The 20,294-nt window shown below is 36.3% G+C and overlaps 1 protein-coding gene across 1 annotated transcript; it reads left to right on the top strand.

Annotated features, from left to right (window-relative positions):
- The first annotated feature begins 1,664 nt into the window (after positions 1-1,664).
- kmt5c (lysine methyltransferase 5C) lies at positions 1,665-19,849 on the top strand. Its single transcript, NM_001098186.2, is given in 9 exon segments — positions 1,665-1,926; positions 5,832-5,964; positions 6,921-7,086; positions 9,466-9,575; positions 9,744-9,907; positions 10,013-10,032; positions 12,438-12,574; positions 12,785-12,945; positions 13,161-19,849. Coding segments are annotated over 8 exon segments (6,171 nt in total). The 5' UTR covers positions 1,665-1,926; positions 5,832-5,851; the 3' UTR covers positions 18,461-19,849.
- Positions 19,850-20,294: the final 445 nt, after the last annotated feature.

Genomic DNA, 20,294 nt, shown 5'->3' with positions numbered 1-20,294 from the left:
GATATACCTTATCGCTGTTTCGATATACTTGAGTATACACTTGCAAAGAACATTTTTAGTATATCTCAAAATTGTAAATACAGAAAAAAAATTCCCTTCATTCTAGAATAAAAGTAATTACTCCTCTATGGTGATACATTTGTTTAGAAGACATGGCAAATAATTTCTTCTATTACATCAGCATCATGGGCAGTCTGTCCAGGGTTGTCCTCCAAGGCCATAGCTCCTATAGCTGGTGAAGAATATCTTCCTCGAAAGATGAAGCTCCTAAGCTTCTTCCAAACTTTCAGTTGTAGTAGTTGGTTAGAAGTATCATCTGAACCAGCTCCTCCTTTATTGCCAGCCGAAAACTGACCCACTTGAGTACACCTTCCTTGACCCATTCAAACTCTGCTGTCTCTTTCTTCTAATTTCTAATAGCTGTTTTTTAAGCATAGGAATATCTGAATATGTAATTTGTGTGTCTTACAATTAATTTCATTAAACCATCCAGGCATACCAATATTTAAGAAGTTTCAATTTTTAAAAGATATGTGATTTTTAAATTTACTTTGACTTGTATTTCATTGCAGACAACACAGAAGCACATTATTTAAGGTGTTCCTCATGATTTATTTATTTATTTTTTTAAATAATTCTTCCAGTTTTGGTTTTTGCAACACATTTCAAAAAAGTTGGAACAGAAATGCATTTAGCTCTTTGTAATGTTGCCATTCCTTTTCACAACATTTAAAAGATGTCTAGGGACTGAAGACAACAAAAGTGATAAAGTGTTTCAGGTGTAAATTTGTCCCATTCTTCCTGCAAACAAAGTACAAAAAGTACAGGGTCTTTGTCCTCCTCCTCCACAGCCAGGACTTTGTAATGAGTGCAGAATGTGGTTTTGCATTTTCCTAAAAAGGAGGCAGCATAATGTACTTTTTAGCATTAATGGTGCCCTCACAGAAGCGCAAGTTACCTTTGCCAATGGCACTGACACAACCCCGTCCCATGACAGAGCCTGGCTTTTGAACTTGTTGCTGGTATCAGTCTGGATGATCCTTTCTTCTTTTTTCCCTTTTCGTTTTCTTCATGTACAAATCAACTGAAGTTGACCAGACAAAACATGGAATATTTTGTGTTCATATTGTCTGCAATGAATTACAAGTCAAAGGAAATTTGGAAATCACTTCTTTCTTTTTCATTTTCCGCGTTGTTTCCCCTTTTCATGTTTGGCGTTGTATAAGAACATTCATAATGCAAAACCACACATTCGAAGCAACATGCAGCACCGAAACATTACATTAAATATTACATTTAAACAGCACAAAGCAACACTGAGGGTAATATTTAATCATACGAACTGAGCAGAAGAACAAGCAAACCTTAATCTCATCAAGAATGCATTTTTATCTAACATACAACATGATATTGGATTGCTTAATTTTAGGAGGTCAACAGGACACGGTTAGAGAGATGAGGCGGGAAGTATGGCATTTACTCGGCCGCTGATTGGTTTAAATGCGTGGAATTTTCTACATCTGCACGCTCATAGGTCAATCTCTACGCCGTATAACTTGGCTAGCCAATCGAATACGGCGAATAACGCCGAGATCCCTGCAACAGTTCACATTACCCAATAGGAGCGCGATTATGGATGTAAAGGATTGGTTGAATTCACCTCCAGGACGATAGTTCTAGGTTCGAAAACAAACGCAGTAGCGAAAAATTAATGTTCGTATTTTACGCAAATCATTTCATCCAGACCGTGCATTTATTAATGTTGTAGTCATTAAAGCGCGGGAGGACAGTTAAAGCATGGATTATGGGAAAAGCTGGAGCAGATGGCAGCGACGGTCGTAGCCAACAGGAAAAGCTAGCCTGCTAGCTTTCAGACGAATTTTACTACGGACAAATCGACCTGAAATTTCAAGTAAAGCCCGTCAGGTAAATATTTTCTGCTCTTTATTTTACAATATCTTTAGCTTATGCTCCCACCCTTTTGATAATATATATTTTTTTAAATTCGAAGTAATCAACATATATCGCGTTTAATGCTTTAACTTTGACCGAGTGGATCTGCTTATGTTGTCCAGCGAGCTAACTGGACCCGAAAGGTTTGGGTGAAGTCCGTTAACTCGACTTCCTGACAGTGACACATGTCCCCCAAGACTGACAAATAATAATCGACAGTTATGAATGGGGAAAAATCAATTATCAGCTGACCTGCATGCAATCATTAGTGTTGTTGTTTAGTAACTGCTAACATAATTGGCGCGATCAAATCGGATTCAGGATGTCAGCGTGAAAACACGCGGAATGTTTTAATTTACTGTAAGAACATTTTACGAAACGTTCGAGTGTCATTTTTATATGCATTTTATTTTTCTCGTCGCTGTAATCTCTGGGGTGTCGACTCGTGTTGGCAGGCGTTCCCGGGGCTCTTATTTTTTACGTTTGCTCAAGTTACTGCTCGAACTCGATTACAACTCCAATGCTCAAGTGTTTTCCGGCTGAATAGCTCGTTGTAGCCTGACTCCTGACCTGTCAGTGGACAGAAGGATTATACGTATATTAATCTCGAGAGGAGGATATTTGCTGGCAAGACAGCAGCAGCATGGTTACAATGCACACTACTAACGTTACCCAACAGACATTATGTAATCCAATATACAGTAGTGTTACTAAATTGGGTAAAGCAGCTGCATTGAACAGTAAATTTCTTGTCACAAACAAGCCAAGCTGTTGCCACCTAGCATTAGCACGGAAGCTTTTTTTATTATGATCACGGTGTTTGTTGGTTTGTCTAGAATTTGATTCTTCATAAAAGGATTTTTTTGAGAGAGACATTAGCTTGTCTCAAGTAGACTACGTAGAAGTAAAAAAGGTAAAACAAAAATAACGTTACATTTTAGTGAGAATTAGTAGCCAAAAACGTTTAGGCCCACCAAGAAATTTCTAGAACTTCTGCTCTACAGGCAGACTTTATGCTAGTTTTAAACTTTTTTTTTCTTCATTTTCTGACATAAACATTAAATCTACATTAAAGTAAAAAAAAAAAGTCATTTATATTAGACATTTAATATTATTTACATTAAATTACAGATATTTACATCTTATGCTGGTTTCAATCTCAGAAATGTCGTTTAGTCTTGGGCATGAGCTGGTATATGTTTCTGACTGTATGATAATACCATGGTATTTTTATGTGAAATTGTGATATTGTGATTGGTCTAAAATAAGTTAATTTTAAAACTCTGGAAAAAAAGAACAAACAAAAAAAAGTTTTTCCCTATTGAACAGTATATTTCATTTTAAGACAATTATAATATTTTGGAACAGTAAACATAAATAGGTTAAGTAGTTAAAATAAATAATTGACTTCTGACATCATTAGTTTTAGTATCACAGTTTTCTTTATGACACAAAAAATACATTAAAACCCTTACATATACCTTAGAGACACTATAACAAAATTTTCGCGTTTTTCAAACCTTGACTTTTCCCAAGCGTGGTAAACCTTGAAACCGTTTATCAGTTATTCAGTTTACAATGCCTCTATTTTTGTTTCTATATAAACGTTTTCTTGGGAACAGAAGTAATAAAACAATGCATCTTGTTTTCTAAATAAAATGAACAAAACTAAGAATGTCTATGTTTAAAATGTTACTTTGTCATAAAAGGATTTGAAGTCTTACACTTTTAAAGGTCTCCTTGAATGTTAAGGCCCCTCTTAAGGCTGCACCTCCAGCTGTGAACCAGTTTATAGCTCTGAACTCTACAGTTAGTGCTATTGCTTTTTAAGATGAGTGCACCTTAAGAAACAAAGACATCGGGGATAAGGATGGTGTGGCATTAGTTACTTTACATTACAATGAAACAAATACTTAACAATGATATAACAACTGCACTATGAAAACAGCCAAACAGACTTTTAGCAGGAACCACATTATTCATTCTTGTTGGAGTTGGAAACACATTAACTAGTATTTCAGCATGTTTTTTTTTTCTCTTTTTTTCTTCATTCTAAAATTCTCTGCTCAGACAGCTGTGCTTGATATAAATGAATATGTTGAGTAGTTTGCCTTGTGGGTAATTTTTATGGTAGTTGTTAGGGCTGCACAATATTAAAAGACCTAACATTGCAATATTTTTTTTTTATATTTCAATTAATAAAATAATTAATTATTAAAATAATTTAAACGGTTTGATCAATTGGGATGATTTTGCAGTTTGAAGCATATATACTTCACGTGGATGTTTTCTGTAATGGAAATGCTTTCCAACACTTGTGGAATTAAGTCCATAAAGTTTGCTGTGCTGCATGACATTGACTTTTTGATATGAACACTGATGTCTAGGAAAAAAAGATCATTTTCACTAAATGTACATGGTGAAAGTGTTGCATGTTCTGCAGTTTACACAATAAGAGGATAAGTACACTCAGCTAAACAAAGTGACATGATGGATGTTTTTTTTTTATGACTACAGGGTTTCTTGTAATACAGATTTAAATGTAAATGAAGAGGCGCTGCAGTCCACAGTAATTGTTTTAATGCAAATTTGTAATTTAAATTTTGAAATATCCTACTACCCTTTATTTTAAGAAGGGCTATACAGTATGTTTTGTCATTCTGCTTAAGCAGCTTGATGTGTAAATGTATAGATAAGAAAAAAATCATTAACTATGTTGTTCGGTGGGTCCCAGTTTACATACTGGTATGCCATGCACTATTTTGTGTTTTTTTTTTTTATTCTATTTTTATAGTGCATAGAGATGTAAAAACTATTCAGTAGTTTTTATTATTCTGGCAGGTAGGTTAGTACTATAAATATATAATTATTGTTGCCAAACAATACTTCCATCAGTTTTACAGTGCAACACTGGAAAAAAAAGATGTCAGAAAAATTGTTGCAAAAAATGTATACATGTTAAATTTAAACAAACAAATTATTTTTTGAAATGTTCAACCGAATTTGTTTGTTTTATTTCAGCCTAAATAAATTGTTTACAATCACTTAACTTAACTTAAAAAAAAATCGTAAATCCAAAGAATCATCTTTGAATAATTTTTTCAGTGTTCATATTACAGTATAACCAGTTACCCGGAGTTAGGCTGTGACCTCTTGGATCTTTAGCTTTGATTGCTGTGTGTATTGGAAAGTTCAGTAACCTTATGTAACCTTATCATTCCTTTTTCATTTTTTTTGCCCGAGAACTGCTGGTTGTCTTATGTTTAGAAATTGGATTAAACCATTTAATTCTAGTGATTCTTAGCCTGTTTGTTTTTAAACTGATGGTTCACCTCTAAATGTTGTGCCTCTTTTACTCTCTCTCATGTAGTTTTCAACCTTTATGAGTTTCCTTCTGCTGAGTAAAAAACTTTTTGAAGAATGCTCAGTGCTGTCACCTATCATTTTTTACATTGAAAGCCAATGGATGGCAGCTACCAGCATTTTTCTAAATACCCTTTGTGTTCAACGGAGAAAAAAAAGACAGAAGCAAAGGTTGAAAACATGATAGCCTAATTCTCATTTTATTGGGTTGAATTATCCCTCTAAATATTTCTTGCCATGAGATGTGTCTTCCCAAACTAAAGTTTATACTCCTCATAAGTTAGGCTCATAACCTGCTAGAAACATATTTATCTTATTGTCAAAGCTTGTTTCGGTTGCTTAGTTTGCTTGTATAATTTGTAAGAGCTTTCGTCTGACTTTTGGACATCACTCTTGGTTATTTTTCTTCTGTGAAAGGAAGATAGAATTTGATTCTGGACTTGTAGAATGTTTTGCAGCTGTTTTAATATGTAACTCAATAGCTTCATTTTTTTTTTTTTTTTTTTTTGTTCCAGCATGTTGATGGTGGGCGACCATGGAGGGATCTTATAGAATGAGTGTGAGAGAGCTTTGTGAGACAGATGATCTGGCCACAAGTCTGGTGCTGGATCCCTTACTGGGGTTCAGCACCCATAAGATGAATATCAGGTAATTATTCTGATTTACAACAGAAATTATTTAGTTATTATGATTCATACAAAAAATGAACAACCTAAACTAAAGTCATGTGAAAGAGGCCACTGTTCAAAAGCTTTTACCACAATATAGTAACATTTAAAATATTATTCCTATTTAAAATGACTATTTTCTTTTTAAATAAATGTAAAAATTTGATTTATTCCTGTGGTGGTAACTGAATTTTCAGCAACCACAGGATTTGTGTGTGTAATTAAATGGATAGTTTGATAAAAATGAACATTCTGTCATTTATTCATTCACCACTTGTTGCAAACCTGTTTGTGTTTCCTTCTGTTAAACACAAAGGAAGATATTCTGAAGAATGTTGTGGAAAAAAAGCAACCATTGCCATCAATAGGATTTGTTTTGATCTTACAATTTATGTAAATGGGTGCTTTTTTCCTACATTCTTGAGAATATCTTGCTTTGTGTTCAACAGAAGAAAGGAATACAAAAAAGTTAAGAACCAATGGAATGTGAATAAATGATGAGGAAATGTAAATTTTTAGATGAACTATCCCTTTAAAATGTCTTCAATCAGGGCATATACAATGCACAACACAAAAAGAATGAAAGTCTCCTCTCTGTTTTGTTTTTCAATGCAAATATTTAAACATTAAATCAAGATGAATTTACTGGAGATTAAAAGATTTTTTTTTTTAAAGGAAATAAATAGATTTAAAGCTTTATGCAAGAGCAAAAGTGTGAATGGATTTTTCTAAACTCACTGGCAGTTATTTATTTATTAATCTATTTGTGAGAAACATAAATACAACATGAATACATACAAACAGAGTACATTTTGGGGAACAATTATTTAAATAAAAAAAATCTATTTCCCAAAATGTATTATTATCATAAGGCTGTTAAAAATGTATTGCATAATAAATGTTATCTCTACTTTAAAATTCTTTCTTTGATGCAAGTACTCCCCCTGAGATCCGGCGATGGGGGTACCTCAGAGAGACACTCCTGCGGTTCAAGCGCACGCATGACTTCCAAGCCACCTTTGATGCTCTGTTGGATGGAGAGTGGGTCAGCGACTATTTCGCTGGGCTGGGTTCACACCGACAGGAGCTGTTGAAGCAGCACGTGAGTATCATGTTTAATCTAGAATAGCGTAACAATCATCCTTTCCTGTTTCTACACAGAGAGTTTTGTCTATGTGGCTGTTCAAGTCTAGTGTTGTAAATGATGGTTTGGCTTCACTTAAAACATGATAGTGTTTGGTGGATTAGGTGTTTGCTGTCTTGATGAATACAGTCTCTTCACTTATTTAAATGGGCTGAATTTAATTGCAGTCTTTGATTAATAATCACACAATTTTCCAAGAACAGAACATTTTAAGGGACAGGATTAGACTTTTGCTATTAAATTTTCTTTGCTGAGCACCTATGATACCACAGAGCAGAAGCGAATCCTTTCTTTATTTGTTTTTTCATTTATTCTTCTGCTAGTCTGTTTGTTTTGTGCTCACTCCATAAGCGGTGTGGGTTCCTTGTATAATTACTGCAGTGGTTGTCAACCAGGGGGCATCAGCAGACTTCCTAGGAGGCCTTTAGATGACTTGAAAGGCAAAGTTTTTTTCTTTGAAAAACTTGAGTATATGAGGAAGCGTTAAAGTGTTTTTTTTCCCTCTCTCTAGAGCTGGAAACTAAATACAAAGCAAATAGTCTTCATTTTCATGTGCATTTAAAGTATTAGATGAATACATGTCTAGTTAAGAGCATCTAAAAGGTTTTAGAAATAATGAATACAAAAAATAAAATATGTGTGTGTAGTGTGTGTTGTGTGTGTGTGTGTGTTTTGTATGTTTCTGTCTCTTTCCAGTGCTTCCCACAGGTTTAAAATTTACTTGCGGTGGTAGCCAGATTGAAAAAACATCATTTTCCCACATCACATAAATAGTTAACTATATGCAAGAAACAAAACATCATTTAATGTTTAACAATAATTTTATTTATTTTGACACTATTATACACTTTCTTTTCAATGGATTAAAGTAAAAGAAATCTACTATTTCTGTCACTTTTATGCTATTCAGGAGCCATGTGCACACACTGATAGGTCAAATCTGCCTCTCTTTAAAAATATAAAGCAGACTTGAATGCCAAAGCATTTTAGATGTGTGTATATACAATAGCCCATACTGTATTGACATCATCAAATTTATAAAATTATCAGCAAATAAGAAATAAATGTCAGAAAAAAGGAATAAACAGACAAAACCTCTAAAAAAAGATAATAGTTACAAGATTAAAATGTGTAGATTATTTAAATAAGGCAAATACGTTGATTAAACATTATCAATGGTGTACATATATTCTGCAGTCAGTTTAGACCAGTCTTTTCATCCTCTCCACGTTTATAATAAAGTTTTTCTGAGCCATTTGGATTAAAAATTTTATTATTTACTTTCTTTCAGTCTGTGCGCGCTGTCAGCTGTGAAGCAGGCGGAGAGTAGTTTTTAATAAAAGAGTAATGCAAAAACGCATCAGGGCTTTAGAAAGGGAATCTTTGACATTTTTGGATATTTAGAAACCTGGACCGGACATTTTAAGTCCCAAAAAGGTGCTACTCGATCACGGATGTTTGGTTATCTTGGGCGGATACAAAAAGTGTAAAAGGATGTTAATAATGGTTAAAAAAATGGTATCACTAAATATACTTGGGGGACCGTTAATAGACCTGGGCGGCCTGCCCAAGTAAAGTCTATGTGTGGGAAGCACTGATATCACCAACTTTAAAAGTTTTAGTGTCTTTATTGTGAGCCTTAGAATCAGTAAGTTTGATGACTGCTGAGTCCCAACATTAAAGAGATTAGTTTACCCCAAAATCAAAATGATTTTTTTTTCTTCCTTGTGGTTTTATGCCATTTTGTTTTTCTTCTGTTGAACACAAAAGAAGATATTTAGAAAAATGCAGGTTGCTGGCACCCATCGACTTCCATAGTAGTAGTCAAAATACAAATTGACTACTATGGTAGTCAATGGTTAACACCAGCTACAGCATCTCTCAAAATGATAATCTTTTGTCTTCAATAAATTAAAGAAACTTGAATATAATCGGACATTGTGAAGGCTTAGTAAATGATGGCAGTTTTTTCACTTTGGGTGAACTATCCCTTTTAGAGTGTGTATGAGGGAGAGTGCCTTTCATAAATGAGCAAAATGAACAAATGATATGCTCTCTTGCAATTGTTATCACTTATTTCAGGCTTTTGCTAGTGCTAGTAACAGATGGCAAAATCCCAAAAGAATCTGTAACTGTCAAACTAAGAGCTTGTGAATCACAATTGAACTAACTTAAGAAATCTGCAACAATACACTGCCTTTAGGAAAAAACACAGATATGTATGTGCATGTATGTATAAAAAATGAGAAATGCCTAAGCTTGAGGTTTTAGGGCTTTAATGTGGTTAAATGAATCCTGTCCTAAAAACTATTTAACTTGATCATCTCTTTTCTTTAGATGTATCGCTACATGACTGCATTTCTGTTGGAAAGTGGAGTGAACATTGAGCCTTGTAACCGCTATTCCTCTGAGACCAATGGAGCCAAAATCACATCCACCCGACACTGGTTAGGATCACTCCCTTTTTCATTTACTCATGTTTTTAAACTCGTAAACTATAATGCAAATTATTTAAATAGAATTGTCATTCACTTATAGTTTATTCATGAAGTGTTATAAACCACTTGGTTCAGTCATGTTGATCACAGTAGCTGATGATATGTTAATTTCCTCAGGTTAGTGGGAGAGCGGGTGGAGGTACTGCAGGGCTGCATAGCAGAGCTAAGCCCTGAGGATAGCGCTGTTCTCAGAGCAGGAGTGAACGACTTCAGTGTCATGTACTCCACACGCAAGAGATGTGCTCAGCTTTGGTTGGGGCCTGCTGCCTTTATCAATCACGGTGAGAGAGACCTAATGCAGATTGGTAGTTCTTGTTTTGAAATGCTTTCTTTTGTATGATATAGGGTCTGATCATGCATTTTTCTTGTTTTGTTTTTGAGTGCAGACTGCAGACCCAACTGTAAGGTAAGAGACTATTACTTACTTTAGCTATTGTGTGGAATCTTTTGAATTGATTAGTTTTTTTCAATATATTGACTGATAAAGTGCTTACATAAGTTGATACCTGCTTTGAGATGCCTGCATTGAGATGTTTTTAGGGTATGTAGTATCTAAACTTCATGTTCAAACACCCATCTTGGCATCTTTACTGTAAATAGACAGAATAATAACTGCAATGTCACAATGCAGTCTTGCCGTGTGAATGCAGCTTAATAGACCTGTCACGGTTTAAGTCTTTAATAATTATTAGACCACAGTATAGACAAGATAAAGACAAAACCACTTACTGCTCTTGTCTGGATCACTTTAGTAGCTTTAATAAGCCCTCTGCAGTTAATGTCGAACACTGTCAAGCACACTTTGTTCTGTTCCATATCATTTGTTTTTGATTTTCATTTAATTGCTTGTCTTTAGTTAAGAAGGCAGTGTTTATCTAATTGAAAAACACTTGAAGGCTACATGGCACTGTTTTAAATTATTGTTTATTTTGATATTAAGCACTGTGGGCTGAACACTGTGGGCTTGCTATGGCTCTGAAATTTTTATGCCATTTCACTGATGATGGATTGCATGAATTCTGGTGTCATGACAATCCCCAACAATGATAATAATGCCTGTAGTAATTATGATATTGTTATTGGCACTTTTTAAACATGAGGATATGCTACTGTTTAAAATAACGTACTAGTAAAATGAATGAAAAATACCAGTTTTTTGTCATTGTTGTTGTTTTTTAACAATCATGCATAAAATAACAAGGCACATTAACCTTATTTATATAATATTAGAAAAGATTTCTTAAAGTCCTAATGAAAAATGCCTTAAAATATGTATATTAGGGGTGTAATGAATCACGTTTGATCTGTAATTCATACGGATCTCAACCCATGGTTTGGAACACGCGTGACCTGCAGTTTAATGCTTTTTTTAAAATGGTAGATTAATCCTAAATTTGTAACGATCATAAAGAAATCGCCTCTCACGTTGTTCAAATTACATGTACAAAAGGATTTAGGCTTTCCTGTAAAACAATAATAACGGAAGAAGTTATGGTTGGTTATTCGGCATGTGGTGGGTTTCATTAAAGGTGTTTTCTGTCACTACTTGTTTAGCCTGCATTAATCATTCCATGCAAGCTGCATGATTAATCATTAAAAGATCAGGATCTCAACACCCACGCAACATAAATTATAAATGATGGTGATTTGCATATGTTTATTAATCCTTAAAATCGCTGCATTCAAATCTGCGTTTATAAAATGCAAAAATCAAGAAAGAGATTCAGTCTTTAGTCTTTTGAGTTAGTTTTGAAGTTACAAACCGTCAAATAACACAGAAGTACTGGTTTAAGTTTATAGTTTAGATATAAAACCACTAATGTTTATGGTAAAGATGAAAAACCACCATCATATGCATTTAACTACTCAAAAATGAAAGTTGTAGTTAGCAATTACATTATTTAACTAATAAGTGGCGACAACCAGCTGTTAAAAAAAATATGCCCCTGAACAATTTTTCAAAAATGGCACATCTAGCAATGAAACATGAAGTTTTATGAGTGAATAACTGAATCATTTATTGAAAATGAGACCAAAAATAAATATGGGTTGTACAAACCATGTTGGTTTTCTACATTGTGTTATCAGCAACAGTAGTAACAGTGAATTTTTGACAGTACTGAATATTTTACAATTTATTTAAATTCAGTTGATTTTTTTTCTTCATTTTATTTAGAATAAAATTACAGGTTTTTAAGTTTTGTTTGTTAAAACCAAAAGTTTCTTGCAGTGCTGTTTTTGTAATGAATGGAAAGCAAATGACATTTCTCTTCTCTTTTTTTGGCTGATCCAAAAAAATGGTTTGATCCGTGACCAAAAGTCATTATTTTATCCGAACCATGAGATTTGTGATCCATTACACCACTTGTATATGTATATGCATGTTTGAGCCCCAAATCAGTATTACAATGTTTTCTGAAAGATCTTGTGCCACTGAACACTGGGGTAATGACTCTAATGGCATAACATTGCAATTGTTTTATTATTAAATACAAAATATGAGTATAACAGACTTCTTTCAAAAACAAAGAAACCTCAAACGTTTGTTAATATGGAACATCATAAAGAGAATGTCGTTATTCTGACGTACAAATGGTTTTCTTTTTGTTTATATTATCCATTTTAAAATGATTCCATCTTTGTTGAATCTATAAATCTGACATCAGTCCTAACTGACCATCACCCACTCTTTTTTTAATTGCATTTCCTTAATTTGTTTTACTTGTTTCCTGGCATATGACTAAATGGATTACAGTCAAACGGTTTATACTGAAAAGTAATTTGCTTGTTTGTTTCTGTTCCCGCTATTAGTTTGTTCCTGGAGATAAGAATGGAGCTTGTGTGAAAGTGGTGCGGCCCATCTCACCGGGAGAAGAGATTACATGTTACTATGGGGACAGCTTTTTTGGGGAGAAGAATGAAATGTGTGAATGTTGCACATGTGAGAGGTGAGGGAAAAAATTAGATGGTGCTTTAAGGCCATCTGCCTTGCATGTCATAGTGATGTTGGATCGATAACATGTAATTATCTCAATGAATGCTTGTGATTAGTCTGAGCTGTATTAGGTTTTAATGTCAGTTTGGTTTCGAATGACAGATTTTCAAAGCTCTTATACGTCTGGTTTTATTCCAAGTCTAATGATGCTAAATTATTTCAGGAGGGGAGAGGGATCATTCAAGAAGAGAGACCAGTCCCCAGATTTTGCCTGCACTGGGGATCCTTCAGGCCAGAAATATGAGTTCAGAGAGACCGATCTAAGGCTTAACAGGAGTAGAGGAAATGGCACTCCAAAGCCATTTCTTGCTGTTTCAAACTCTGGTATGTTTGCAATGCCATTCATTTTTGTTTTTTAAAATAAATGTATGTGAACTTTTGTAAATTATTTATGTACTGAATGTGAAATTAAAATGGATGTAATTAAGCATTCCATTCCAGTTTTGCAATGCATTGTTAAAAGAAGCTAGTGTTGCATTTTAACCTTTAACAACCACTTAACTCTAACTGTCTATTCTTCTTGTCCCATTGTCTGTCAGCCTTGCCAATTAGGAATACGTTTTCCCAACGGACAAAGAGAAACGCCCTTGTTTTGAGCAAGATGAGAAAGACTGATAGACGGAAGAGGGAGGAGCAATGTAAACAGGTGGAAAAAAGGATGCAAAACCTCTTATCATCTTTTCCTCACCTCAAGCTAAAGGAGCTGAGCATCTGCCTTCATCAGCACAGCATAAATTTCCTATTACGATGTAAGGACCCCTTAAGCAAAGAAAGAGCCCTGCTGTATCTAATTGAAAAAGAGCGACCAAAATCTGAGTGGATCACAAGCGACAGCAGATCTGCCTCTTCACCACTCAATAATGCTACCCTAAATGGACCAGAAGAAAGAGAGAACGAGGATGGAGAAATGTTAAATGGAGACTCTGTCATTCAATTTCAACCATTTACTCTTGGATGCGTTTCCATTGTACATGAAAAAGACAAGATGAAGGCCAAGGGACATAACACTGATGCGTCGTCTGTCAGAATTATCCACCAGGGCATTTCCTCAAGGACCAGGAATATACTTTGTGGTCGTCTAAGCAGTCTCCGAGCTAAGTCTCGACCTAAACTCTCTAGATTCAAAAGGAGGAGGACCAGACTGATTAAATCAAACTCTAAACTTTCTAAAGTCCGAAATGAATGCTCTGGCGCCCAAACAAAAGATGGGAAATGGCAAAAAGAAAATGAGGTTGAGTCTTGGGACATTACTGATCCTCTGTTAGTGTCTCCAGGTATATTATGTACCGATAAAAATGTACACCTCAATGAAGATGCTGGAACTAACAATGACAAATCATTACAAACAGAGAGTACAGTGATCAGAGAGACACAGCAGAGAGTCTTTAGGGATCGCCTCAGGGAAGTGGCAGGTGACGTGAAACACATCTGTGGTTCTATTGCTCCTAGGGAAGGTGATGTTAGTTCTTGTGCAGCTTCAGAGACCTCAGGGGATGACAAGCAAATCCACAGGCAGCCTGTCTCTTCTAGTGCTGTAAGCGTTATGCCCTCCTTGTCTTCACCATCTCTTACCAGCCCTGTCTCTTTCCTCTCAGGGCTAAATCGTCACCTCAGAGTCAGTCTGGTCAGGGTGGCTATCCCAGGAAAACCAGAGGTTGAAAGTACAGAGCAGGCAGAGAGAGACAGTAGAGAGAATGGTACAGCAGCAGCATCAGTGCAGCAGAGCACAAAGTTAGATGGGAGTGAAGAATGCAATAAACAAGGTAAGAAAGGGGTGAAGGAGTTATATTTCACACCAGTAAATGTGGAAAGTGCAGATAAGTACTTAAAAGTAACATGCGATTTAGAGATTGGCAAAAATATAGTCACACAGCCTGTTGTGAAAGAATTTGTTGATGTCTGTGGTAAGCATAGCCTTAGTGAGTGTGAAATTAAAGGAAAGCAAGATGATAATGTTGTAACGGTTGCATCTGTTGAAGTTACAATTCCCCAAAATTCAGAAAATGCTGTAAGGAAACGAAATGGACGAGAAAAGAATGAGAAGCCAACACATGTTGAGGACACACCTCAGGTGCTAGATAAAGAAAGCAGAGCTATAAAGAAGGGGGATGTAATTGCTGATGGAAATGACTTGAAAAAGAAATTGTTAACGGTGCGTTTTGGGAGCAGGATTATTGTTGTTAACGAGGCAAGAGTGCTGCTGACAGATATTAGAAAGAGTGGCAAGTTTACTCAAGTTAAAGATTATATTTACCACCAACCTCCATGTAGTTACAGTGATAAACGAAAAGCTTGTGATATGAAGACACTATCCCTTGCTGTCAATAAAGAGAAAAAAGACAAGCATGATACACTTAAAAACAAATGTGAGCATCCTAATCAGCCAAATAAAGATGACACTTCAATTTCCTTGGAGCCTTCGTCCATGTGCATGGTGTCTCTGGATAATAGTCCCCAGAGCAGTATTCCCCTAAAGAAACGTCAGTTTCGAGAATCAGTGGACACCGACCCAGAACAGGATGTTAATGTAGCTGCAACACTGTGTACAGATGGCAGTAATGACACTGAGCCCAACTCGGACAATCTGTTACCTAAGCCTCGTGAAGGAGGCCATTTGGAATCAAGTTTAACTTATAAAGACAATGTTGGTGTTGAGTCCAAAAAATGTGGCTCGTCCAAGTTGTTAAAGACTTTGCCAAAACGATGTTGTAAAGGTCTTCAAAGTGCTCAGCATGACCCAGCGAGAAGGACAATCAATGATCCTAGAAGTGAAACATCCAAAATTAGGAAAAGAGTCAAATACAACTTGGAAGAGGATAACCAAGTGGAAAATGAGAAAGAAGTTGAAGAAAGAACAAAGGCACCTAGGAACTCTAAGACTGGACTTTATATAGAAGATGCCAGAAATGAGTCGACTACCTCAGATGACAAGTCTGAAGAAGATCAGAGGTTAAATGTCAGAATCCGCCTTAAGAGAAAAAGAGGAAAAGAGTGGGAAATGGAAAGTACAGATGAAGCAGAAGGTGTTGTAGACAAATCAAACCCTTTGTCTTTAGTTGACCCCTTTAGGGCCATTTTGGATTCAGTCTCAATTTTAAATGCAGAAATGGAGAGGATTAGGGGTCATGGGGAGGACGATAATGGTATAGGGTTGGAGAAAGCCACCAAAGCAGTCCAAGATGTGCTAGAGCATTGTAGAAAAGAATGTGCAACTAAGCCATGTAAAAGACAGCAAAAAGCGTCAACTGTTGGAATTCGAAAAAGAAATCTTAACACACCAAAAGAAACTGTTCAAGACAGTAGTAATGGTACAGATGCTGTAAAAAGCTCAACTGGTCCAAAATCTGAGGTGAATGTTGATGATTTAAAACCATTACCCCCACTTAAATTGTGCAGGAAAGGTGAAGGCAAGTGGGAGGTGGAGTGGAAAGAAGCTCAGAAGGATGTTCAGAGCATTGATATGGTGTACAGGGAGCCAAAGAAATTAGCATCAGTCTCTTCTAAACCAGCAATACTGGAACAGACACTGCTGTGTAAAGTTAAAGAGGAAAAGCCGTCTCCATGTCAGAAAATAATAGCAGCTCGTAGCAGCACCAAAGGTACAGAGACATTTAAAGATCCAGTGAGTTTTGAGACTTCACCTTTACCATTATCCCTTTCACCTTTGTCGCTTTACTCTCCCTGTTATGATGGACTCACGGGAGTTGGTAAAGTCAGTGGAAGTATTCAAGCAAAAGAGAATGAAAATAAAGGAAAGAATGACACTTCTTTGAGTCACAATTTGCTTCAGATTAATAAAAGTCTGTCAAGACTCCAAGCTCTGAGTCACCCGCAGGTATGCGAGAAAAGTGTGCCAACCAACACTAGTACAACTTCTTCTCAGATTCAGTCCCCACCTATCTCTCCATTTACAACAGAGTGCAGCTTTAGTAACTATTCTGAGGATGTACTTGACTTTCCTTGTTTAAATCTGGAAAACTACGATCAGATGCCTGCACAAAACAGCTTGGCTAACACCTTAATTGATTACTGCCCTGGCGAACCACATAATACAGGATCCTTCAGTAGCCCTTTCTCCCAAAGTCCTGCTGATGCGTGGAATCCAGAGACTCCTTACCTTGGATCCCCAAGTCCAGTGAGTAACTTTAGTAGTGGTGATGACCTAAACTTCCCAGACATTGTCTTTGCTCAGTCTGAAACGTCCTCTTCTGTCGGTGCTCCTCAAATGGTCTTCAAAGATAGATCATGTAATTCTGCCACAAGTTCTGCTCCTCTTCAAGACCCTGAGAAAAATCTGTACTTATCTGATGGTGAGTTGTCCAAAAGTCCCATAGAGCTTCAGGTCCAGGAAAATTCAGCAACAGCGTTTCTTCCAAAAGACTTGTCAATATTTAACAATGCAAATGCTAAACAGGCCATTCACACAGCTGGGCGTTTATATCCTCAGGATAGAAAGTTAAACTTTCTTGATTCCATTGTTAAGTCTTCAGAGGCAAGCCTTGCTAAAATTGAGGCTAAAGATAAAACTCACGGACCTCTCAATTTACATAACTCAAGTGCAAAATCTGAATCTGTTTTTCCAAGTCAGACAACACAAAGCCTGCATGGTGCTGGACCTCAAAGTAACCCTGTTACACCCTTCCATTCGCTTCATGTAGGAAATAAGTCCACCTCACTTACAGAGTATCCGGGTGCATATAACTCTGGTAATGCACTTTTCCGTTGTCATGACAAGAAGCTTCCTTTTTTTCCAAACCACAAGAATCTCTTGAAAACAGAGGGAGGCCAGAATGCTTGTCGAATTTCTGTTGCTGCAGGCAGCGCCAAGTCTCACAACAACATGGAAAGCACTTTTGTTTGTGCAGGTCCATCAGGTTCTCAGAGTATAAAAAATCCTGCTAGGTATTCTAATATCGGAACAAGAGTGGCTGAAAATCTACAAAAAATCTCAAAGAACATCCCTTCCAAACAGTACCCTACTAATCCTGGACTTCAAGGTGATCGCATTCACCCTGTTTATTTTGTCAGCTCCAGCAACACCACAACAAATGCTTTCAAGAATATTACAGGTCTGAAACCTCACATCTCAAGGAATGATAAAGATCTACCCCTACCCTCAACATTTTTATGTTCCTCAACTCAAGGTTCTCAATGTTACAGCACAACACAAAACAAACTCTCAAAATTAGAGAAACCCCATGCTGTTGTGGCTCCCACTCAAAACACTCAACATACTGGAGTGATCCAAACCCATAAGAGTCAGACCTGTGCTAGCATTTCTCACTGTGATCCTTCTGATTATAACTTCAGCTCGTCTCTTACATCTCCTGTGTCACAGCACAACAGTCCTCATCTGGGCTACAGAGAATCTCTGATCCATGAGGCCCCACTAAGTAAAACACAGTCATCCACTTTTGAAAACAGTCAGCCTCCTCAACAGTCTTATGTTGTGAACTTCACCGGAGATCATTCTCTCACCCTTGGATACAGCGAGGATGGTGAACGCTCGAATTACACTGGTTCAGGTCCTGCAAATTACACTTATCATTGTCTTATGGAGCCTTCAGGAACTCAAGGAAGGCTGGTTGTTGAAGCGTGTGGTCCCTCAAACTTCTCGCCTTCTACACCTGTGAGTAGGTGTCCTGGGTCTAAAGTCCATGGAGGCCAAATTTGTAAGGATCCTCAGCAGACTCAGCAGCCTGGAACTCACCCATATAATTCTGTACACTTTACCACCTCCCACTCTCAAAGCACCCCCATAACAGATCGCAAGCCTAAGAGACTGAGGCTTGTGGTGACTGACGGTACAGTGGATCTGGACCTACAATATACCGATTAATAATGACGTCTTTCATTGATATGCTGACATTTATTTATTTAAATCGACTTCAGTGTAATAAGGTGTTCTGTTTGTTTTTCATTAAACTTGTATGGATCGTCCAGTTCTTAGCATTAAAGCAGAATTTTTCTTGAAATATTTAAAGACATATTTTTATTAGCAAACTTGATTGCTTAATTACTTGTATGCTGCATTTAATGTTTTAGTACATTACATATAGATGATCATATTTTTCATGCTAGTGGTTCCTGTAAATATTATAACAGGAAAAATGGATGTTCTGTTCACCCTGTAGTACATAATACTTGCCACATGATGGTGGTGCGGTTCTCCACCACATGGAAATTCACTCGATTTCCTCATAGCCTTTTGAGTTCAGAGTTTGTAATCTAGATTGCTGTTGTTAAGAGTTTGTATGTGTGGCAACTTTCATAGTTCAGTGGGTTTGCACATGAAGGACCAGAGCATGGTTCATCTGATTTCTTAAATGTAGGATTGTTTCGATGTCCATCTGTCAAGTTGAATAAGAGTGTGCAGTCAGTGGTGCGTATGACAAACATGCTCTTACAGCAGCTCTCAGGTGTCCTGTATTTGGCTTTGGGGATTCCTGAATGTCATGTAAGAGAACTGTTGCAGCTGCTACTTGAAGTGCACGTCAAACTAATTTCTCTGTTCTAGCAGCCCATCTTTTCACTTAAATCTCATACACTCTGCAAGCACAAATGCGTTTTAATGATGGATGCTTCCTTTTTTTTTTTTTGTAATCACCAAACATTGTCTGTATCCGCTTAATGGATTTTTGTATCATATTGGGTATTGCTTTGGTACATTGGGCCAATGCATAATTTACTAGCTACTGCTTGTATTACTCTAGAGAGATGTTTAGTGCCCTTTGGAGCTGATCTTTTATCAGACTCACTTTACACTTGATAGAATATTGTTACAACAATGTACTGTAGCCCTGTAGGACACCGAGATCCAAAACCTCAAGACATCTCCAACCCTTATGATGTGCTTATATTTTTGTTTTTCTTTTCACCCCAGTCCATGTAAAGATGGGAAGCGTTCTCTGTTTCAGCTCTTGCAGATATGAGAGTGCCCTGGGATGTCCAACACGGTTATGATGTAGTTGTGTTAAGCCTTGCCTTGGTCTATATAAAGCCAGTGTATTAATTATATTTATTTTAATATGTTCTTAACATGGTGCTTCAATATAACTTAATTTTTTTTGATTGTACTGAATTTAATGTATTTTATCGGGTTTTTAAATCTACAATTCAGATGTCTTTTTTCTGGTGTGTCTTGTACGGCCATCCTGTTTGTTACTTAGGACATTTGAGATCAATTTTAAATTGTAATGTTCCACTGTAAAATTGTATAAAATGAAATTAATGCAATTAAAATAAAATGATTTTAAAAATGGTCTTGGTGTTTTAGCATACAGAAATGACACAATTGTATTTTGTTTTTGTGTGCTATACATCTGTCCATCATTTTGAAAAGAAGCATTCTTAATAATATATTTGTGTAAGTTAAGTTAAAATCTTTTTTTTTTTGTTTGATCATAACTATAATATTACTGAATGGTCTATGAAATGGATTTCAGTTTTTCAACTCTACTGATTAAACCAGCTAAGCTCCTCCAACATTTTTTAAAGAATACTGCTTGTATGCATTTCTTCAAGGTTACAGGTCTTGCAGTGTTTGATTTAGCCTAATTCCTGCAAATAGCTTTAATTTACTCCTATTTGGAGACAGATAGAAATGTGAAAGTAAGTTTCATATTATCTACTCCAAACTAATGTGTACACATTGTGTGTTTGGTTGTGCGTTT

This window comes from Danio rerio, chromosome 3, assembly GCF_052040795.2.
Source record: "Danio rerio strain M-AB ecotype USA chromosome 3, GRCz13ab, whole genome shotgun sequence".
NCBI lineage: Eukaryota > Metazoa > Chordata > Actinopteri > Cypriniformes > Danionidae > Danio > Danio rerio.
Note: the sequence above shows the minus strand (reverse complement) of the source record. Positions and strands in the feature narration are given on the sequence as shown.